We start from the raw sequence: 24,352 nt of genomic DNA on the forward strand, positions 1-24,352 counted from the left end.
TGTCAAAGTGCTCAAAACAAACACTTAAAAAGACATGGGTAGTTTTTCTAATAATTATGAAATAAAAATGTTGACATTTTAAGGACACAATTTCTCTTCAGTTAATGTTACTACTTCCATTATATAATGATGAGCAATTTTTGGTTTTTTTGAGACAGAGTTTCACTCTTGTTGCCCAGGCTGAAATGCAGTAGCATGACCTCGGCTTACTGCAACATCTGCCTCCTGGGTTCAAGCAATTCTCTTGACTCTGCCTTCCAAGTAGCTGGGACTACAGGCGCACGCCATTGTGCTCAGCTAATTTTTGTATTTTTAGTAGAGATGGGGTTTTGCCATGTTGGCCAGGCTGGCCTCGAACTCCTGACCTTAGGTGATCCACCTGCCTCGGTCTCCCAAAGTGCTGGGATTACAGGCATGAGTCACCGTGCCAGACCAGCAATGTTTTAAATAATGAGAGCAACTTTCATGCTAAAAAGTCAAACAGGTGAAGCAAATGTAACATTTTTGAATTATTATTATTATTTTTTGAGACAGTGTTTCACTCTGTTGCCCAGGCTGGAATGCAGTGGCACCATCACGGCTCACTGCAGCCTCAGTCTTCCACCTCAGCCTCTCAAGTAGCTGGGACCACAGGTGCCCACCACCATACCTGGGTAATTTTTTAAAGTTTTTTGTAGAAGTGGAGTCTCACCATCATGCCCAGGCTGATCTTGAGTTCTGGGCTCAAGCTATCTTCCTGCCTCAGCCTCCCAAAGTGTTGGGACTGCAGGTGTGAGCCACTGTTCCTGGCCATGAATTATTTTTAATCACAGCCTTATTGACATAAGCCTTGTTAAGTCAATATGACACACAAAATACGCGAAACCCAAATATGAGTTTTATTAACTGAACCTTTAGAATAATTTTTATTAAATGCATCTTAGTCTCTGAAGCATGCAAAGACCAAAATCTGCCTCTGACCTCAAGCAATGTGCCAGGCACTGTTTTATGTTTATTGTCTCCTTAGTTTAAAACAACCCTGTAAGGCAGATTTATCATCTTCCTTTTACAAAGAAGGAAAGTAAAGTAGAGAGAGGTTGCCATGCATCTGGTAAGCACTGGAATGGGAATTGGAACCATCTGGTGTTTCTAGTCTACTCCCGTGCCTCCAGAGAGTCATGGGGTAAGGGTGGGCAAGGTGAGCCCTGTTGGGGGCCACATGAGAATTCTCAGGGACCTCAGTGATCATCTGTCATCTAGTCTAGTGGCTTTCAAGCCATCATTTAAAAAATTATAAACAGTTATATAGAAAAATGATTTATGCCAGGCACAGTGGTACATGCCTGTAATCCCAGCACTTTGGGAGGCTGAGTCGGGCAGATCATGAGGTCAAGAGTTCAAGACCAGCCTGGCCAACATGGTGAAACCCTGTCTCTACTAAGAATACAAAAATTAGCCAGGCATGGTGGCACGTGCCTGTAATCCCAGTTACTCGGGAGGCTGAGGCAAGAGAATTGCTTGAACCTGGGAGGCTGAAATCACACCACTGCACTCCAGCCTGGGCAACAGAGCAAGGCTCTGTCTTGGAAAAAAAAAAAAAAAAAGAAAAATGATTTGTATACCATATAATTCACCTATTCAAATTATACAGTTCAGTAGTTTTAATATGGTCACACAGTTGTGCAGCCATCACCATAATCAATTTTACAACATTTTTATCACCTTCCAGAGAAAACTCATACCCATCAGCTGTCAGTTCCTTGTCTTCATACTGCCAGTCCCAGGCAACCACTAATTCTCTTTCTGTCTCAATTCTCCTGCCTCAGCCTCCCAAGTAGCTGGGATTACAGGCACGTGCCACCACGCCTGCCTAATTTTTGTATTCTTAGAATTTGCCTATTCTGGACCTTTCATATAAATGGAATCATACAGTAAATGGTCTTTTGTGACTGGCTTCTGTTACTTAGCTTAATATTTTCAAGGTTCAGCCATGTTGTAGTATGTGTCAGCACTACATTACTCTTTATAGCTGAATAATTTTCCCTTGTATGGATATACCACATTTTGTTTATCCTTTCATCAGTTAATGAACATTTGTGTACAAGTTTCTGTGTGGACATGTGTTTTCATTTCTCTTGAGTATCTATATACACACATAGGAGTGGAATTGCTGGATCTCATGGTAATTCTGTTTAATCTTTTGAGGAACCACCAGACTGTTTTCCAAAGTGGCTGCATCATTTTATGTTCCCACCAGCAGTGTATTAGGGTTCGTTTCTCCACATCCTTGCCAACATTTGTCAAACTATAATTCTTTTAACTATACCCCACAATAAGATATATTTTACATTCTTACTCAGTTTATACACATGCAAATAACTGAAACAAAAACTTAAAAAAAAATTTACCTGTACTATGTATGATGCACTCTGACATTTTCGATTGCATTCTGTTCTTTTTCATCAAAACAGACATGTTGGTTCTGACCACTAAACTTGCTTTCACAACTCACTAATTGTGATCTGCAGCTAGAAAAACACTAGGCTATTTTAACTCCTTCATTTTACACAAGAGGAAAGAGAGACCCAGAGAAGTGGCTTGTTCATGGTCATACCACTAATTAGTGGCAGATTCAAGATTAGAGCGCAAGCCTGTTGTCTCCCTGCTTTAACTTTGACCTCTCAGTAAATTATAGTTGCCCTCTTATTCAGTAGATAAAAATAAAATAGAGTTTCTGTTTTCTAACCTTCTTACCTTTCTTAAGCAGCATTTTAAATTTAGCAACAAACCTGGCTAGAGAAAAAAAAGAATGAGAATAACTGAATTTTATTATGGTGAGTCTTGCTCTAACACAATGATTTTGTGCCAACTGGACAGAAAAGTACTAGGTGAACGTAGATAATGGGCATCAAATTAGGCAGATTGAATTAATCACTGCAATGTCTCAAATTCATTTTTGTCCAAACCTCAGTATGCTTTCAAAGAGCAGCCATAGCCAGGTGCAGTGGCTCATGCCTGTAGTCCCAGCACTTTGGGAGGCTGAGGCAAGCAGATCACGAGGTCAGGAGTTTAAGACCAGCCTGACAAACATGGAGAAACCCCATCTCTACTAAAAATCCAAAATTAGCCAGGTGTGGTGGTGCATGCCTTTAATCCAAGCTACTCGGGAGGTTGAGGCAGGAGAATCACTTGAACCCCGGAGGCAGTGGTTGCGGTGAGCTGAGATCATGCCATTGCACTCCAGCCTGGGCAACAAGTGAAACTCTGCCCCACCCCTCCAAAAAAGAGCAGCCATTTTCCTTACACTGTCAAATTTGAATGGCAACATAAAATTGAAGTGGGCAATATAAAAATATTTTATGTTCCTCTTTTCATTTTTCTTGGAATACACATAGGTCTTAAACCCTTTACTTACTTATTTTTGAGATGGAGTCTTGCTCTGTTGCCTAGGCTGGAGGGCAACGGTGTGATCATGGCTCACTGCAGCCTTTTCCTCCTGGGCTTAAGTGATCCTCCTGCTTCAGCCAAGTAGCTAGGATCACAGGCATGCACCACCATGCCAGCTAATTTTTAACTAATTTTTTTTTGGCAGAGAACAGATCTTGCTATGTTGCCTAAGCTGGTCTGGAACTTCTGGCCTCAAGTGGTCCTCTCTCCCCAGCCTCCCAAAGTGCTGAGATTACAGGCATGGGCCACTGTGCCCAGCCTTAAACCCTTTAATTCAGTGTTTTCCAACATTTTATGAGGGAACCTCTGACACTAGAGTTGCTTCAAGGTTCTTATTAAAATGTGGGTCTTTTGAGCCCTTCTCCAGACCTAATGAATCAGAATCATGGGATAGGACCTGAAAATCAGTATTGTATACAAGTTTCCTAAGTGATTCTGTGTACACTTAGGAACATAGTAACCAACTGAACTAAATTTTTTCCCCCTTTATTTCTCATCTTCCTTTCCTTTTTTTTTTTTTTTTTTGTGACAAAGTCTCACTCAGTCGCCCAGGCTGGAGTACAGTGGCGCAATCTCTCACTGCAACTTCCACCTCCCTGGTTCAAGCAATTCCCCTGCCTCAGCGGCCTCCCGAGTAGTTGAGATTATAGGCACTACCATGCCCGGCTAATTTTTTTGTATTTTTAGTAGAGATAGGGTTTCACCATGTTGGCCAAGCTGGTCTAGACTCCTCATCTCAGGCAATCCACCCGCCTCACCCTCCCAAAGTGTTGGGATTACAGGCGTGAGCCACCATGCCTGATCCAGTCCTAGAATTTCTACTGCATGCTGGATAGTTTCATATGTCCAATATGCAACACAGCACAACCGAAATCATATGTATTATCCTTTCTCAACCTCTACTCCTCAAATTAAGTTCTTTTAATTACAAATCATTTTTCTACAAAGAATTGGTATATGAATTTTTGCTTATATCCAATAAAATAATATAACATGGAACATAGTATAATATAACAAAATGTACACAAGATTTGAAGTTAAAAAGATAACTTACAGGTTTTCACTTGGCCTCTAATTGTTGTGACATGTGCAGATTTCTTTACTTCTCTGAGGCATATACCCTCACTTACCTTAGCTAGTCAAAAATTCTAGATAAAATGCCTAACATGGAGACACGTCATGGAAAGAAAATACCAAGAGGCTAAGGGCATGAGGCATGGATTAGAATCTAGCTGTTGATATCTCCCACCACTAAGTAGCTGAGTGATCTTGGGCAACTTATTAAACTCTGAGTTTCCTCATCTATAGGTTGAGGATAAAATAACTTACTTAATTGTGGCGAGAATTAAACATGTTCTTAAGTGTCAAGTATGTACAACTCTACCTAGCACCCAATAAGAGCTTAAGAAGTCATTTATTTACTATCAATAAATGCTAATTTACCTCTTTCCCTGCTTTGTCTTTGTCTTTTGCTCTTCTGACATCTAGTATATTGCTTTCTAAATAGAAGGAACTCTATAAATACACCTTGAATAAAATTACACAAAGTTTTGCACATATGGACTTTGCGCAAGCTTTTTCTCACATCTTTAGGTAGGCCCAAGTTATTTCTTGATGCAAGCCATCCTCTGAGCACATGACTCTTCCTGAGCACACTGCTACTCTCTGTCTGAAAATGCTTGAGCCTCCCTGGCCTTATGCTATGGGTGCCAGGTTAGGTGACACTTTGTCCCAGATGCCTTCCCTGACCCCTCAAGCTTGGGCTAAAAGGTTCCTTTTAAGTTCTGAAAGTATTAGACCTGCCTCTACCTGATCACATTGTAGTTTAGCCAGGTGTGGTGGTGTGTGCCTGTAATCCCAGCTACTTGGGAGGCTGAGGCAGGAGAATCTCTGGAACCCGCGTCTAAGTTGCAGTGAGCCAAGATTGCACCATTGCACTCCAGCCTAGGCAACAAGAGTGAAACTCCATCTCAAAAAAAAAAAAAAAAAATCGGAAAAGAAACTCTAGGACTGGAAGTCAGGAAAGTTAGGGATCCACCTTTAGGAATCATCTGGAATAAGTGACTTTTGATGAGTTGAGAGTAAGTGAGCTCACTCAGAGAGGGGAGAGAAACTGGCCCTTTATTGATTCCTTGGAGTAAGAGTGAGTGAAGGTAGCAAAAGAGGATTCTGTGAGGAAACAGAAAAATGAAATTGCTTCTCAATTATGCAACCTCATTTTTGTTGGTCTTGCTCTATGTCTTAGTGTTTTTGAAGGCACAAAATATCCTTACAAGGAGATGAAGAGATTAAATATTATTGAATCGAGTCTGTCCTGTTGCAAACATTTACATTCTTGTTGACCCCTAGGAATTTGGTCAATGTTACAATTGTCCCATTGTCTAGATTCATGTTTCTACACATACCTGGCTGAAGCTCTTCCAAGAACAGTAGCAATGATTATTCTCACATGCCTGCAGACTTGTCTATCATCATGTTTCTGAATAATAGAGTAGTGAGCATTTTATGTATAACATTTGATGCTACTTAGTGGTTCCATTTTTTTATATTGTGAGTTTATATGAGAGTTTGAATAAGCTAAAATTACTGGGTAATTCACAGTTCTGAAAAATATATGCTTTCTCAATAACTACTCTTGGGACTGCAGGATAGGCATTCAGTTTCTGTACTAATTGTGTTTCAGATAAAATTTAAAGCTATGTGCAATCTTATGAAAGACATATTTATAGAGTTCTTTCCATTTAGAAAACAATATATTAAATACCAGATGTTGGAAGGATAAAAGACAAAGTAGATCTGTCCTCTGACTTCAGGTATCTTGCTACTGAGTAGGAATTATAAAATTATGATAAGTCAGGGGAAGTGACTTATGCTGAATAGGAATAGGGCTAGGGCAGTTTGGAAAAGGGCTATGTGTAGTCTTTCACTTGAGTCTTTAGGTTGAGTAGGGGATAACATTTCAAATGGAGTGAAAAAATATAAGGTGTATCATGGGAGGAGAAGCTGATTACGACATCATTAGAGATTCTAAATCTCTTTTCAGAAATCAAAGTATCTATGTGGTTAGGCTTTTTAGTATCAGAGAAAAAAGTTACAAATAAGCCAAGAGGGAATACTAGAATAAACCTTGTGATGCTGGATTGGAGTCAGACGTATCAAATGAATTTATAGTTTATAAAATATGTATTGATAGATATAGAGCTAATTAAAGAAATGTGTGTGTATAGACCAGTTGCGGTAGCTCACACCTATAATCCCAGCACTTTGAGAGGTTGAGGCGTGAAGATCGCTTGGGCCCAGGAGTTCAAGACCAGCCTGGACAATAAGGGAAGACTGTCTCTACAAAAAAAAACTAAAATATTAGCCAGGCATGGTGGTGTGTGTCTAGTCCCAGCTACTTGCAGGCTGAGGTGAGAGGATCACTTGGGTTTGGGAGACAGGTTGCAGTGAGCTGTGATTGCACCACTGTGCTCCAGCCTGGGTGACAGAGTAAGACCCTGTCTCAAAACAAGAACAAAAACAAAGGGTGTGTATACATGAGTCAATATACAAACATATAATTCTTGGTTTTGTCTACTAAAACCAAGAGAGCCTAGAAGCAGTGACATCTCAGTGGCAATGAGCATAACTAGTACTGCCCAGATGTTAAGTTCTCCCATAAAAGAAAATAGGGCACCTTGGGGAAATAGTTGATCCTAGGGCTGGAAGCATGGCAAATACAAGATGAGCCTGGAACATCTTGTAGTACTGGAAAGTAAGGAAGTGCTAAAAACAACAACAACAACAAAAAAAAAACAGAGGGCAAGTTGAGAGAACACTGGAGCCAAGCTGAAAAGCTCCAAATGGCCAGAGCTGGAAAAATTTGAGCAACAAAATAAAGATAGTGTTGGATTATAACACAAGGAATACAGTAAATATCTATGAAATCATACTAAAGAAATAAATGGTTGGGCCGAACATGGTGGCTCATGCCTGTAATCCTAGCACTTTAGGGGGCTGGAGCAAGAAGATCATCTGAGCTCAGGAGTTTGAGACTAGCCTGGACAACATAGGGAGACTTCATCTCTATTATAAAACATAATGATAATTAAATGGTTGACTAAATGAGGGAGAAAGAACAAATCTTCCTTATAGAAGAATTTCAATTAACAAATGTAGAAACGATGAGACTAACAGAAAATCACCATTAGAATGCCAGTAATAATTGCCATAAGCAAGACCCACCCATGAATACTAAAACTAAAGAGAACTAGTTTAAGGAGAAACAGAGTCAAAGTCCTCCCTCATAGCCGGGCGTGCTGGCCCACACCTGTAATCACAGCACTTTGGGAGGCTGAGGTGGGCAGATCACCTGAGATCAGGAGTTTGAGACCAGCCTGACCAATATGATGAAACCCCATCTCTATTAAACACACAAAAAAATTAGCTGGGCCTGGTGATGCATGTCTATAATCCGAGCTACTCTGGAGGCTGAGGCAGGAGAATCCCTTGAACCTGGGAGGCAGAGGTTGCAGTGAGCTGAGATTGAGCCATCACACTCTAGCCTGGGCAACAAGAGAGAAACTACATCTAAAAAAAAGAAAAGGTTCTCCCTCATAATTACGAATTACAAAGGGAAAACAAATAATAACTTTACAGAGGAGAAACCTGGCAGACACCACGTTAACCATGTGATCAAGGGTAATGTCATGAGTTATAAGATGTCATGTCAACATCCTATACCCTCTGATATAATGCACTGTGAAGGCCACATCAGCTCTGAATTATTCCTTTCAAAAATTTATAGCCTTGAGCGGGTGGCTGAGTTCTCCATTGCCCTTGGTCGCAGGGTCACTGTTAGCACTGGGCCTGCAGCAATCACAGTGAACTTACTTCAGCTTGTGCGGGACCATTGGGTTCATGTTCTTGTCCCTATGGGATTTGTCGTTGGATGTTATTTAGACAGAAAGAGTGATGAAAAGCTAACTGCCTTCCAGAACAAGAGTATGTTATTTAAAAGGGAATCGTGACCCAATGAAGAAGTTACCTGGAAGTAAAGACTGGCTGAATTATAGAGTGTTCCCATTTTAAAGTTCTGACAGAAATAAAAATGTGCTATTATTGAAAAAAAATTGTATAGCCCCAATCTAATCCAAGAAAACATGATGTTATTTAAAAACTTTTTTTTTTTTGAATATTGAAAGATGTTCCAGGCTGATCTTGTATTAGTCCTACCCCAGCTCTGGAATCAACCACTTCTCCAAGGAGCCTTGATTCTATTTTATTGGATAAACCAAGAAGCCCAAATTGAGGAACATTCTACATAATACCTGACCAGTACTTTCAACAATATCAAGGTCATGTATGACAAGGAAAAGCAGAGCAACTGTCATAGATTGGAGGAGACTTCGGAAAAGACATGACAACTAAATGCAATGTATGATCCTGAAACAGAAATAAGACATTAATGGAAAAACTGGTGGAAATTCAATAAAGTCTATAGTTAATAGTATTGTACGAGTGCTCATTTCTTAGCTTTGATAATTGTACCATGGTAATATAAGGTAAAGCTAGGTGAAATGTATATGGGAACTCTTGTACTGTTTTTGCAACTCTTACGTATGAAATTGTTTCAGAATAAAAGGTTGAGTGCTCACTTCAGTCATACATATACTAAAGTTGAAATGATGCAGAGAAGATTAGCATGGTCCCTGCATGAGGTTAACACAAATTTGTGAAGCATTCCATGTTTTAAAAAAAAGTTAAAGAAATATTCCAAAAATTTTTCAAGAATGTGAATTTAGTCACTATTTTGTACAGGAATATAAACTTAGAAATAAATGTAATTTTCAGAAAAAACATTATGTAGCAACATATTTCATGCTGCTTTTATTTAAAATTCCTCTTTGCTACTTGAAGTTTTTTAGGTTTTTTTTTTTACTTTTGATTGCCCCCTTTACCTGATGGCATTCAAATTGGGAAGAGTTGTTGGTAGAAAAACTTTAAAACTCTACAATCTATTTCTTGTTTGTTTGTTTTTTTTCTTTTTGAGACAGTCTCACTCTGTCACCTAGGCTGGAATGCAGTGGTGCGATCTTGGCTTACTGCAACCTCAGTCTCTCAGGTTCAAGCGATTCATTCCCCTGCCTCAGCCTCCCAAGCAGCTGAGATTATAGATATGCACCAGCACACCCAGCTAATTTTTTGTATTTAGTAGAGACGAGGTTTCACCATATTGGTCAGGCTGGTCTCAAACTCCTGATCTCAGGTGATCTACCCGCCTCAGCTCCCAAAGTGCTGGGATTACAGATGTGAGCCACTATGCACAGCCAACAACCTATTACTTAAAAATGTTTTTTTCCTCCCCTCCTCTCCCCTCTCTTTTTGACAGGGTCTGGCTCTATAGTCCAGACTGAGTCCAGTGTTGTGATCATGGCTCACTGTAACCTTAACCTCCAAGGCTCAAGCAATCCTCCCATCTCAGCCCCCTGAGTAGATGGAACTACAGACACACCACCATGCCAGGATAATTTTCTGTATTTTTTTTTTGATAGGGATAGGGTTTCACCATGTTGCCCCGGCTGATCTCAAACTCCAGAGCTCAAACGGCCTGCCTGCCTCAACCTCCCAAAGTGCTGGGATTACAGGTGTGAGCCAGCATACCTGGCCCATTTTTTATTCTTAAGCAAGTTTGCAGTTTTTTCTTTGTTCTAATTTTTTGAGGCTATGTTCAGGAAGCCATACTGCTTGAACAAGTAACCATCTCAGGAGTGAAAAAAGAGAGGAGGCCACTGAGATTAGATATATAAGAACAGGATTTTATTAGTGGCTCGGGGAGGGCTGGTTGCAGGGCAGCTCATTTGTTTTGTTTTGTTTTTTGGGTTTTTTGTTTGATTTGGTTTGAGACAGAGTCTCGTGCTGTTGCCTAGGCTGGAGTCAGTGGTGCATTCTTGGCTCACTGCAACCTCTGCCTCCCAGGTTCAAGCAATTCTTTTGCCTTAGCCTCCTGAGTAGCTGGGATTACAGGCATGCACCACGATGCCTGGCTAATTTTTGTATTTTGGTAGAGATGGGGTGTTAACCATGTTGGCCAGTCTGGTCTCGAACTCATGAATTTAAGTGATCCACCCACCTCAGCCTCCCAAAGTGCTGGGATTACAGGCGTGAGCCACTACGCTCAGCTCTTTTTGTTCCAAGCCTGGTTTCTGAGAGACACTTCCCTTGGTCAGGAGAGTCTATAACTGAATTTATTAGAATAAGTTTCCTGAAGCAGTTACTGGCCTCACCCTAAGCAATAGCTTGAGGAAGCAGATACCTGGGCTAGACTTCCCAGTGAGTCACTCTTCAACTTTTCAAGGACCTTTGTTCCAGAGATCTTTATCTCCAAGCTACAGCTCACCGTAGGACAGTTGAGGGGCCCATCTCAAGCTACCTGGTTTGATAAAAGAACATTGAACCTGGGAGTTAGAACTCTAGCTCTAATACTAACCAGCTGGTGATTTTGGTAAAATGATTGAACCTTTATGCTTCTCAATTTCTTCACTGTAAAAAAAGGGATTTGGTTACTTCATTTATAAGCTACTCTCTTGATGAAAAAAATCTACCATTTGTATCTGAAACTGAAGGTATCTTTCTTCTCAACAAACAATTCCCCTTTCTATGTATACCATTTATTTGCCATGCAACTATTCTTCTAGCCTCTGAAGCTAAAAATCTTAGTGTTTATTTTTGTTTTTTGGGTTTTTTTTTTTTAATACTTTTTTTTTTTTTTTAAGATGGTGTTTTGCCATGTTGCCCAGGCTGGTCTTGAACTCCTGAGCTCAGGCAATCCACCCACCTCAGCCTCCCAAAGTGACATGAGCCAATGCGCCCAGCCTGTATTTATTTTTGTTATATGTTTCATTTAACTCTTATAGCCAGCTGTCTTCCAATCTAGCAGTTCTTCCTTCACAGTTGATGTGGTAGTAGAATGCATGTGACTGAGGAGAATGGGTTTTGGAGTCTGAAAGTCTGAAAATGGAACTCTTATCTGAGAGAGACTAGGTGGGTGGGGAGAGATAATATACCTTTTTTTTTTTTTTTTTTTTTTTCCCCCCCGAGATGGAGTCTTGCTCTGTTGCCCAGGCTGGAGTGCAATGGCATTATCTTGGCTTACTGCAACCTCTGCCTCCCGGGTTCAAGCAATTCTCCTGTCTCAGCCTCCCAGGTAGCTGGGATTATAGGTGCCTGCCAGCACACCCGGCTAATTATTTGCATTTTTAGTAAAGATGGGGTTTCTCCATGTTGGCCAGGCTAGTCCCAAACTCCTGACCTCAGGTGATCTGCCTGCCTCGGCCTCCCAAAGTGCTGGGATTATAGGTATGAGCCACCACGCCTGGCCCCAGTACCACACCTTTAATGCAAGCCCATAAAAGCCAGATACTTATTTATGATAGAGAGTATTTCAGGTGGGCCCAGGATAATTTTTAAGTTTCCCTGAAAGCAGGAATGATTATTTCTGATACTTGCCACTCTGGGAAGATACTCGCCACTATTCTCTTACTGAAAAATAATTTGTATGGGTTTGCAGCTAGGTAGTTTAGGGATTTTTCTACCCGGTATTCTATGTTGGCTAAAAGTGGTAGTTTTATTCATTCTTCATTACTTGTAGTTAAAAGAAAATGGACTTTGGAATCAAACAATATGAGTTTGAATCCCAGCTCTGCTACTTTATAGCTAAGTGATCTTTGTAAAGTTAATATGTCTGAATCTCAATTTTGTCATCATAAATATAAAATAATAAAGCCAATCCTGTAGAGTGGTTGTGAGGATTGAGACATATGCTTTGCATAAAGTAGGTGTCTTAATATGTTCATTTCCTTCCAATAGTTGGATTTCTAACTTTAGCTTTGAATTTGTAGTTTCCTGTTGTATATCACTTGGATTTCTCTTGCTGACATGTATATCTCAACATGTGTAAACCAACACTCATCGTTTTCCCTCTTCTTTCTAGATTCACTGTCTCTGTTAATGAAATCAACAGCCTTCTAATCATTCAGGTTTGATGATGCCAGCTTTGATTCTCTTTTACCCTAACTTAATTTTATTCTAAGAACTGTCAGTGTCTCTCTTCCCACTTTTCCATTTCCACCTACCCTAATTTAATATAAGAATTTATACCTTGGGCTGGGCGTGGTGGCTCACCCCTGTAATCCCAGTACTTTGGGAGGCTGAGGTGGGACCATGAAGTCAGGAGTTTGAGACCAGCCTGGCCAACATGGTGAAACCCCATCTCTACTAAAAATACAAAAAAAAATTAGCTGGGCATGGTGATGCGTGTCTGTAATTCCCCCTACTCGGGAGGCTGAGGTAGGAGAATCACTTGAAACCGGAAGGCAGAGGTTGCAGTGAGCCAAGATCACACCGCTGCACTCCAGCCTGGTGAAAGAGCAAAACTCCATCTCAAAAAAAAAAAAGAGAATTTATACCTTGATTACCTCTCACTGAATTTTAGGATCTTCCTTACTAGTAATTCAGACTCCAGTCTTTTTTTCTCTTAGCAAGTTGCACACTACTGCTGAATAATCTTTTAAAATATGATGTTTGTCATGTTACATGCCTTTTCAGAAACTTTTTTTTCTTTTTCCGCACCCAATTCTTGCAGATTTTTCAGAAACTTTCTATGTTCCATCAGAGAGACTGTGATTAATCCACTACAGAGATCTTATCTTACAGGTGTGAATATTGAGGCTTAGAATTTTTTTTGGTGGGGGGGGGGGGGTCTAAAAGCCATGCATATGCTAAGTAAATCCCACATTAAGATTAGACCTCATCTCTGATCACTCACAGGTTACTTTTCCCACTGTTGGAATAGGGCCCAAACTCCTTAGCATGGTTTTCTTCCCAGTCAGGCCCCGTTATGTCTTATCTTGTCTATCTTCAACTTCTCTTGCACCTAGAGTTTAACTCATCCCCCAAAGGTGCTAATGCTGTTCTCCTCCTTCCTGAGAAGTATTTTCCTCCCGCTGCCTCACTTTGTTGAAATTCTGCCCATTCTGTAAGTCCCAAGCCGTCTGATGTCTTTTCCTTTCCCTCTCACCAAGTCAGAAAATCAGGTCTTGTACTCCTGGATGATGTGTAGCCCCTAACCACATTCTGCCTTGTACTATAAATATTTGTGTGTATGTCAGCAAGCCCAGTAGATTATGCACACCATTCAGGCAGGGACCTCTCCCTACATCTCATAGGAAGTAGTTATTCAATAACCTGGCACCAGAGTCTACCAAAAACCATGTACTGATTCTCACCTTTATCTGTTTCATAGTACTAATCACGTTACTAAGAAATAATATTATGCTTCTGTGAAGACAAGGGTGGTCAGGGTGGAGTCACCTTCTTCCCTGAGTATAAGGGGTGCCTCTCCTAGCTGTATGCCAAAATAGATGTTCTGACTTTCTTTAACTTTATAGCTAGGAGTAATCAAAACCACAGACTTAGACTTGGGAGTTAACTTTTTTTTCTTTATCATGCTCAGTCTATCAAATAATAAATCCTGTTTCTTTTTTATAAACTTTTTTTTTTTTTTCTGAGACAGACTCTCACTATGTTGCTCAGGCTGGATTACAGTGGGGTGATCTCAGCTCCCTGCAACCTCTGCCTCCCAGGTTCAAGTAATTCTGCCTCAGCTTCCTGAGTAGCTGGGATTACAGTGGTGCACCACCACACCTGTCTAATTTTTGTATTTTTAGTAGAGACGGGGTTTCACCATGTTGGCCAGGCTGTTCTTGAACACCTGACCTCAAGTAATCTGCTCATCACAGCATTCCAAAGTACTGGGATTACAGGCATAAGCCACCGTGCCCAGCCTGTAAACATATCTTGTATATATTTTTTCCTTTGATCCAGAATTGATCTTTATGGAAGAACTGACAGCATTTATACCCACACCTATCTTGGAAGTATATTTCTACCAAATAATATCTTAAAGCATTCATTAGCATTTCCTTAACTTGCCTTACGGAGTTTAAAAAAAAAAAAACTATGATAGTTTTACATAATTAAGTTTAGCTGAATTGTTTATTGCTTCTGTGTCTTTTTCTTCTTAGAGAAGGGGCTGGCAATGTTTGGTGAATCTACCAGTTACATACTGGAAACCAGATAGACAAATAGGTGTCATATATTATTTGATACATTCCAATTTATTGCATAGTGCATGTGTCCAGGGAGAAGAGAAAACATTAAAAACACTAAACAGTAACATTTATTGCTTAGTTATTCTGCACCAGGGCCTTTTCTTCTTTATCTTATTTATTTCTTATAAGACTACTGCAAAGTAGGTGCCATTATTATGGATAAGAAATCCAAGTTTTAGGGAAACCTTTCATTAAGGGATGAGGCCAACATTCCCACTTAGACTTATCTGTCTGTAACCCAGAGCTCCTTACCATTAAAGGGCCTTCCATCACGGGGATTAAAACATATTAACAAAACTAGTATTATTTTCAGACAGAGATTTTGTTGAAAGAACAAATATTGCATGTGGAACAGTAGTAGCGTGATCTTTTAGACTTGCCAGTTGCTTATTCTGCATCACAGGACTTTTTTTTTTTTTAAGAACATCTTGGTCTGGCACCTAGGCTGGAGTGCAGTGGTGCGATCATAGCTCATTGTAGCCACCAACTCCTGGGCTTAAGCAGTCCTCCTGCTTCAACCTCCGAAGTAGCTAGGACTACAGGTATGTGCCACTATGCCCAGCTAATTTTAATTTTTTTTTTTTTTTTTTTGTCGAGAACGGGAGTCTTGCTATGTTACCTAGGCTGGTTTCAAACTCCTGGCCTCAAGCTATCCTCCCAGAGTGCTGGGATTACAGGTGTGAACCACCATGCCTGACCCAGGACTTTTTTTTTTTTAAGCTGAGTTACGCCCTTGTTACCTGAGCTGGAGTGCAATGGTGCGATCTCGGCTTACTGCAACCTCTACCTCAAGCAATGTCCCTGTCTCAGCCTTCCAAGTCACTGGGGTTACAGGCATGTGCCACCACTCCTGACTAATTTTGTATTTTTAGTAGAGACAGGGTTTCACCATGTTGGTCAGGCAGGTCTCAAACTCCTGACCTCAAGTGATCCACCCGCCTCAGCCTCCCAAAGTGCTGGGATTACAGGCATGAGCCACCACGCCCGATCTGATCCAGGACTTTTATTGTGAAATGGCAGCTTGAGTTGCTGGGTTAAACACCCTCTGAGTTCTACAGTTGTCAAGGTTATTGAAAGCAGTACCTGATGAACCATTTGTTCTACCAGATCAGTTATACTCTTCGGTTGTCAAGAGTCACAAGTAATACTTTATTTTTCTTTTACTTCTGGTAGGCTGTGAATGAGCAGTAATATATATATATATTTTTTTTTTCAAGACTCCTGGATCAGAAACAAAGTGGTACTTTAGTCTATATTTTTCACTCTTCAAATAAGGAAACTGTTGACTTACTTCTAATCTCACCTCTTCTGGACAAAGGTTGGAACTCCTTTCCTTTGGTAATTAGTGGGGTAAAATAACCAAACGATCCAGATTAATGGTTAGGGACAAGGTGATATCACGGGTATGGCTTTATGTATTCTTTGGCTGAAAGGGATGTTAGGAAAGAGGGTTTGTCTCCTGAACTTTAAGTACTTTATACTTCCCCTTGTTAAAAGGCTTTAAAATGAGAATTATAACAAGAGTCAATGCTAATGAATATACGTAAAATGCTCTTAATACTCTGTTAACATACCTAGTGTTTTAAATATATTATCTCCTTAAGTCTATATCAAAACCTCCTGAAGATAGATATTATCCTTATTTTTTAGCTGAAGAAGGTGAAATGGAAAACATTACATAATATGTTCAAGATAACAAAGTCAGGATTTCCCTAAGTCTGTCTTAAAGCCCTGCTCTTCCTATTATACTACCCCGCGTCCCCAGCTCTCTCTCCAGCACCAAGTGGCCAGTGCTGCAGAGCTTGGGAAGAGAGAGCAGCCAAAAGAAACTTGGATGTAAGTAGAACCTAATTTGGACCTGGTTCTACTGAGATGCTGGTTGTACCTCCCCTGGGATGTAATTCAGAAGAGGGGAACATTTCACTTCGAATGGGACTTTGGAACAGACTTAGGTTCAGGGAAAGGCCAATTGATGTTTGCACAGTGGGCTCAGTCATAAAATGGAACTGGAAGGGACCTTAAAGGTCATCTGGTGTAGCCTTCTTTTATAGGAAACCACAGCCCAAAGATATTGGATCATTTGACCAAGGGTACACAGTTTGGAGGAGAACCGGTGGAGGAGTGTGGTCTGCAAGCTTAGAGCTCTACCATACTGCTGCCAATCCTTAGATGCTGGAGAATCCTCTTCTGTGCCTAATGTTCTGACTTTCTTTATTGCATAGGTATTTCGGTGTCCATAGACAAGATGGAATCAACTCCATTCAATAGACGGCAATGGACCTCACAATCATTGAGGGTAACGGCCAAAGAACTTTCTCTTGTCAACAAGAACAAGTCATCAGCTATTGTGGAAATATTCTCCAAGTAAGTGCTGATCCTGGTCCAAAAGGACCATCTGTCTTGACACACATTGCCACCTGTCAGGGAAACTGGTGAAGGAAGTACATGATGTAAAATGGCTTTATTGGGCTCCTTCTGGGTTTTAAACACTATATAAGGCACTGTGGAGAAGGAGGAGGAGGGTAATAATCAGAAGACACATTCTGTGTCTTTGAATTTTTGTTTAGTTGGGAATGAAAAAGTTATAGACATAAAAAAATAATTATTTAAAAAAGATAATTATGAAATAATTATAAAGCAAAATATCAGCAAGTCTAAAATGAATAGGAGTGAGGACTAGATACAGAATAAGAGACAGAGAGAGCATCACAGACAGGAGCTCATCAGGAAGGCTTTCTGGTTGAGATGAGTTTTGAAGCAAGTTTTGATTTGGTTGAAGGAAGCGTTAAGCACACTCTATACCTGCACTTTCCAATGTGGTAGTCACTATATAGGTGGCTATTTCAGTTTAAATTAATTAAAATTAAATAACACTTAAAATTCAGTTTTAAATGTTTGCTGCTACATTTATCACTTTACAAGTGCTCTGTAACTACTTGTTGCTGGTGACTCTTACATTGAACAGCACAACAACATTTCATTATTGTGCAAAGTTCTGCTGAAAAGTGCAACCTACACAGGCACACTACATGTAACCCACTGGTTGCTGGTTAGTAAATAAAGCTTTATTAGATCACACCTGGCCAGGCGTGGTGGCTCACATTTATAATCCCAGAACTTTGGGAGGCCGAGGTGGGTGGATCAGTTGAGGTCAGGAGATCAAGACCAGCCTGGCCAACATGGTGAAACCCCGTCTCTACACCATGCCACCGGACATGGTAATACAGGCCTGTAGTCCTAGCTACTCAGGAGGCTGAGGCAGGAGAATCACTTGAACCGAGGAGACAGAGGTTGCTTTGAGCCAAAATCACACCAGTGCACTCCAGCCTGGGTGACAGTGAGACTCCATCTCAAAAACACACACACACACACACACACACACACACACACACACACACACACACACACACACACCCCAACCCTGGCCAGGCACCGTGGCTCACACCTGTGATCCCAGCCCTTTGTGAGGCCGAGGTGGGTAGATCACTTGAGGTCAGGAGATCAAGACCAGCCTGGCCAACATAGTGAAACCCCGTTTCTACACCATGCCACCGGACATGGTAGCACATGCCTGTAGTCCCAGCTACTCAGGAGGCTGAGGCAGAGAATCACTTAAACCCAGGAGGCAGAGGTTGCAGTGAGCTGAAATCACGCTACTGCGCTCCAGCCTGGGTGACAGAGTGAGTTCTGTGTAAAACAAAAAGACAAAACTCTGTCTCAAAAAAAAAAACCAAAATCCACACCCTGGCCAGGCACCACTGGTGGCTCACGCCTGTGATCCCACTACTTTGGGAGGCCAAGGTGGATGGATCACCTGGGATCAAGAGTTCAAGACCAGCCTGGCCAGCATGGTGAAACCCTATCTCGATTAAAAATACAAAAACTAGCTGAGTGTGGTAGTGGGCACCTGTAATCCCAGACATTCACTCAACAAATGATCAAGGAATGATGTATGTAAATAGTATACCAGAGATGGTAAACACATCAGCTTCACTCAACTAGAGATGCCATTGTGGGGAGGAGACTAGGGCAGGTGGTAGGATTGCCTCACTAGTAGAGTTTGTTAATAGGAAGCTACTGCCCATTTATGAGAAGAAAGATGGTAAAGATTTGAAGAAAGGGTTTCTGGGAGCTGTATCTAGGACTCAGGGAATACCAATAGGAGGTTTCTGTATCTATTATGTCACTTTTTCTTCAATAACAAACTCATCAAGCACCTGCTGTGTGGGAAACACAGCCCTTCCAAGGAGTGTAGGTGAGGTGAGACTGCAGAGCCCCTTTACCTTCTACATTGTATGGTTTATATTGGTATAATTTTATGTCACAAACTTTTTTTTTTTTTTTTTTTTTTTTTAAAGATGGGGTTTCACCATGATGGCCAGCCTGGTCTTGAACTCCTGACCTCAGGTGATCCATCCACCTCGGCCTCCCAAAGTGCTAGGATTACAGGCATGAGCCACCGCACCTGGCCTTTATTTATTTATTTATTTATTTTTTGAGACAGAGTCTTGCCCTGTCATCCAGGCTGGAATACAGTGGCACGATCTTGGCTCACTGCAGCCTCTGCCTCCCAGGTTCAAGCGACTCTCCTGCTTTAGCCTCCTGAATAGCTAGGATTACAGGCAAGCACCACCACACCTGGCTAATTTTTGTATTTTTAGTAGAGATGGGGTTTCACCATGTTGGCTGGGCTGGTCTTGAACTCCTGACCTCAGGTGATCCACCCACCTCAACCTCCCAGAATGCTGGAATTATAGGCATGAGCCACCGTGCCTGGCAAACATGTATTATTCTTGTCAAGACAAGAAAATAGGCTGGGTACAGTGGCTCATGCCTTTAATCCCATCACTTTGGAAGGCTGAAGTGGGAGGATCACCTGAGCCTGGGAGTTCGAGGATACAGTGAACCATTATCATACAACTGTACTCCAGCCTGGGTGATAAGAATGAGACCCTGTCTCCCCTCCTTACCCTGCCAAAAAAGAGAAGAAACTCAATAAAGATAGTTCATTAAAAAGGGACAAAAAGGCCAGGCACAGTGGCTCACACCTGTAATCCAAGCACTTTGGGAGGCCAAGGCGGGTGGATCACCTGAGGTCAGGAGTTTGAGACCAGCCTGAGCAACATAGTGAAACCCTTTCTCTACTAAACATACCAAAATTAGCCGGTTGTGGTTGCATACCCCTGTAATCCTAGCACTTTGGGAGGTCGAGGCAGGAGAATCACATGAACCCCGGGGGCGGAGGTTGCAGTGACCCAAGATCGTGCCACTGCACTCCAGCCTGAGCAACAGAGTGAGATTCCATCTCAAAAAAAAAAAAAAAAGAGAGAGAGAGAGAGAAAGCTAGAAAGCTATTAAGACTTAATCCCTGACCTCAAGGAATTTAACAATAGAGTTTAGGTCCCCAAACTTTCCTCATCTTAAGAATCACCTGGAGTACTTCTTTATAATAGGTGTTCTGGTTACTTATTGCTGTGTTAAAAAAAAAAAAAAAGAAAGAAAAAGAAAAAGTCTCCTAGCTGGGCACAGGAACTCATGCCTGGAGTCCTAGCTACTCGGGAGGCTGAGGCCAGAGGATTGCTTGAGGTCAGGAGTTTGAGGCTATAGTGTACTGTGATGCCTGTGAATAGTCACTTCACTCCAGCCTGGGCCACATATCTCTGAAAACAAACTCCAAAATTTAGTGGCTTTAAATAATGACAGCATTTATTTTGCTTGTGAATCTCCAATTTGGGCAGGATCTCTGCTGTACTCAGCATCAGCCAGGGTGGCCCAAAGGCTGGGGGCCATAATCATCAGAAGCCTGGCTCATTCACAAGTCAGGCGGTTGATGCTGTCATCTGAGATCTCAGCTGGGGCCAGGGTAGAAACACCTACACATGGCCATTCCATGTGGTTGTTTGGCTTGGTGGCGCAGTTCCTAGGGCAAGCATCCAGAGATGGAGGGAAGGAGGGAACAAAAGAGGGAGTTCAAAGTTGTGTTGCCTTTTAAGACCTAGCCTCGGAAGTCATACAGTATCACTTTTGCCACATTCACTTCATTAGAAGTGAGTCACTAAAGCTGACTCATTTTGGGGAGGGCAATTTGACTTCTGATAGGAGGAATGTCAGAAGTTTATGGACATTTAAAATTTTTTTAAATAAAAAATATATGTATAGTGAGACAGGGTTTCACTCTGTCACCCAGGCTGGAGTGCAGTGATGTGACCGTGGCTCACTGCAACCTCAAACTCCTGATCTCAAGTGATCCACCTCAGCCTTCCAAGTAGCTGGGACTACAGGCATGTACCACTGTACCCAGCCTGGACATGTTTTAAAACCATCCTATATTCTGATTCGATCTGTGTGGGATAGAGTCCAGGAAATTATGTTTTAACAAGTATCCTAGGTAATTTTTATCTTCAGAGAAGTTTAAGAAGCACTGGAAGTGGAAGAGATGGACTTGTGAAGTCAAAGCAGTGAACTTGAACATGAAGCAGAATGAGTCAAGTCTAAGATAGGAGATTGAAGCAAAGGATTATGGAAGCTGAACATGAATAAAGGGAATAGGAAAGCAAGCAGTCTGGCATGGAGAAATACAGAACAGGGAAGGAACTGGTGTAGTTCATTTAGGGCCAGATGAAAGACCTCAAATGCTCTGTTAAGGTTAGGATTTAGTAAGAAAACCAGTGAACACAATTGGTTTTCATGTGGGGAGAGTGACGTGATCACACTTGTATTTTAGAAAGATGCTTCTAGCAACAGTGTAAAAGCTATATTAGAAAGGTGAGAGATTGGTAACATGGAGACAATTTCTGAGGCTCTCTTGGGAACCCAAGTGAAAGCTGTTGGGGTCAAGGGGGAACAGGAATAGAGAGAAAAGGAAGGATATCAGACCGTGTTGAGGTGTGATTAATGGAACTTGGAAACTCCCTGTTCTGCAGAGAAACTTCTCCACATTCTTACCCTTTTCACACCCTCCTTAGCCCCGCCTGTATTTAACTAAACTTGGCTTTTCCTTGACATACATCCTGTGTTTGAGCAGTGGCTGCCTGCTTTTTCTGCACATGCTTACCTGAAATATTTTGGGGCCAGGAGTTAGGGTTGCTACTCTCCTATATCTCCAATACTGTTTTCCATTCATTGTTTCTTGTGCCTGCTTCTGAAGTTCTAGATGTGTGCTTTCAGGCTCACGTCTAACTAGGTCACACTCTTATCCTCCGCTTCATTGCAGTGGTGTGTCAGCCTCTAGGGGATGCTGGCTTCCAGCATCATTTTCTTTTCAGTGTTTCTCATTGGGGGTGCGATAGCATTTAGGGTGGGGCAGATCTTCTCTGTGCAGGATATTCATCATCATGCCCTCCTCTAAATGCACCCATGACATTGTTTTTTTCCAGCTTTTTTTTTTTTTTTTTTTTTTTTTTTTTTAAGACAGGGTTTCACCATGTTGGCCAGGCTGGTCTTGAACTCCTGACCTCAGGTGATCCGCCTGCCTCAGCCTCCCACAGTGCTGAGATTACAGGCATGAGCCACCACGTCCGGCCAGCACCCATGACATTGTGACAACCAAAAAAGAAAAAAAAAAAAAAAAAAAAAGGGATAGGGGAGATAACAAGATTCTCACACATGTCTAAATGTCCCCCAGGGCCAATGGTATCCTCATTGAAGAATCACTGGGTCCACATCAGTGATCTGTCTGATACTCATAATTTCTTCTCTTTCTCTCTCTGTTTTGAGACAGGTCTTGGGACTCCATGTTTGGGTCCTCTTCTACAAACACTCCCTTCTGGAAGCCATCTTTCTCTGTCCTGGATTTCCCCTTTGGAGTCCCCTTCCAGTCTCTCTTGTGGAAGCTTGTCTTCCACTCCTAAACTCCATCTCTCTCTATTCCCTTCCACTCAGGGTGGAAGCTGCTTTGCTCTCCTGGATTCTATCTTTCTGGATTCTCTCACTCAGCGTGAGGGGTAGCTGTTTCCTTCTCTCTCCTTCTCCTGTTTCTCTCTCTCTCTAAATAAATCACTTTCTACAAAAAAAAAAAAAAAAAAAAAAAAAAAAAAGAGACAGGTCTCACTCTGTCATTCAGGCTAGAGTGCAGTGGCGTTATTATGGTTCACTGCAGACTTGACCTCCCAGGCTCAAGCAGTCCTCCTGCCTTAGCCTCCCAAGTAGCTGGGACCACAGGCATGCACCACCATTCCCATCTAGTTTTTTATTTTTTGTGAAGACAGCATCTCACTATGCTGCCCAGGCTGGTCTCGAACTGCTGGACTCAAGTGATCCTCCTGCCTCAGCCTCTCAAACTGCTGGGATTACAGGTGTGAACCACTGCTCCCAACCTGGGCTCACAATTTCTTGATCTTCCCAGTTTCTGCAACCTGCGTGTTGTCTCCCATGCCTCTGCCTCCAGTCTCAGCCTATCATCACCCAGAATCCTTCTCTGAAACAGTGCATTCGGATAACCTACTGTTTGATTGGAGCCTCCTGTTTTCCCCTTGTTTGACTCCTATTTCCAGTGACTCTGTCCTTTGACCTCACCAGGACACCCAGCTCTGGATGTCAGTCCCCTTCCTGGCTTCACTTTCTTCCTTGCCCAACTTAGTCACTTCAGTGAGGCTCTCACCTCTTCCCAAGTGCCTTTTTCACCGCCGTATTCTGTGATTGTCCAGCCCAGCCAGTTCTCATTAGGATTTGGGTCTTAATAGTAGCACTAAGGGAGTTAAGAAGTTGGAAAAGTCTTCATCTTTAGGACCTTCTTAATCTTGCCGAGAGAAAGTACAGAGGGATTTCACAGGTCCTTCCATGGTATGCTGGGTTCACTATCTTTTCTCTATGAAGGTTGAAAGGGCAAATGGTAGTTATGCAAAACTGTCAGTCCTGAACCTGTTAATTAGAATCAGTGTGTGCCAGGCACCATGCTAGATCCTTGATAGAAATACATACTATTTTGGCCAGGCACGGTAGCTCATGCCTGTAATCCCAGCACTTTGGGAGGCGGAGGTAGGTGGATCATTTGAGGTCAGGAGTTCAGCCTGACCAGCATGGTGAAATCCGGTCTCTACTGAAAATACAAAAAAAAGTAGCTGAGTGGTGGCTGTGCGTGCCTATAATTCCAGCTACTCAGGAGGCTGAGATGGGAGAATTGCTGGAACCTGGGAAGTGGAGGTTGTGGTGAGCCGAGATTGCATCACTGTGCTCCAGCCTGGGGGACAGAGTGAGACTTCATCTCAGAAAAAAAAAAGAAAGAAAAAAAAGAAAAAGAAATGTATACTATTTCAAATCCTAACAAAAACTATATGAGGAAGGGGCTTTACTCCTCTTTTATAGTTGAGAAAACTGAGGCAAAGGAAGTAACCCACTCAAGTTAATGTTTGAGTTTGTTCCTGTCAAATATTTTTCTTCTGATGTGCTTAACATATGGAACTGGTTTGGAAAGATGAATAGAGTTATTTGGTAGGCTGGGAGAATGCTGGAGACATTCCAGAGGAAGGGGAGCAACAGGGGGTAAAGGCATCGAAGTAGGACAGGTGGTGGTGTGTACTGAAGGGAGTGAAAACCAGGGAATCAGCCTGGATTTCTGTTCTAGGTTTTATACTCAGTGGAAACATATTGCTAATATTACTTAAGGTTTTTAAGGTTGGCTCACTGTAGCTTCTCAAAGAAGACTGCAGGACTATTTTCCGAGATCAAATGAGATCAGGTGCATTCAGGGTGGTATAGACTGCAGGACTATTCCACAAAGCATATACTAATTTCTTTTTCCAACACTGAGTGGCTTTATATTATGGGGTTTGAAAATA

At 41.8% G+C, this 24,352-nt stretch overlaps 1 protein-coding gene and 1 non-coding gene across 6 annotated transcripts in view; both read left to right on the top strand.

Annotated features, from left to right (window-relative positions):
- Positions 1-24,352, top strand: part of LIMA1 (LIM domain and actin binding 1) — a 104,081-nt gene that overhangs the window by 18,077 nt on the left and 61,652 nt on the right. For 3 of the 5 annotated variants that reach the window (XM_032293738.1, XM_032293755.1, XM_032293764.1), the window contains exon 2: positions 16,799-16,940. In XM_032293738.1, coding sequence (XP_032149629.1) covers positions 16,822-16,940 — 119 coding nt within the window. In that variant the 5' untranslated portion in view covers positions 16,799-16,821. Of the gene's footprint in view, positions 1-12,427; positions 12,444-16,798; positions 16,941-24,352 lie in introns of those variants that run through there. The other 2 variants (XM_032293747.1, XM_032293770.1) reach the window with 2 other exon arrangements.
- LOC116527816 lies at positions 9,053-9,159 on the top strand. The gene has a single exon (XR_004258749.1). It is a non-coding gene; the product is annotated as a U6 spliceosomal RNA (small nuclear RNA).

Source organism: Sapajus apella, unplaced genomic scaffold (genome assembly GCF_009761245.1).
Source record: "Sapajus apella isolate SASKATOON/1434 unplaced genomic scaffold, GSC_monkey_1.0 scaffold2, whole genome shotgun sequence".
NCBI lineage: Eukaryota > Metazoa > Chordata > Mammalia > Primates > Cebidae > Sapajus > Sapajus apella.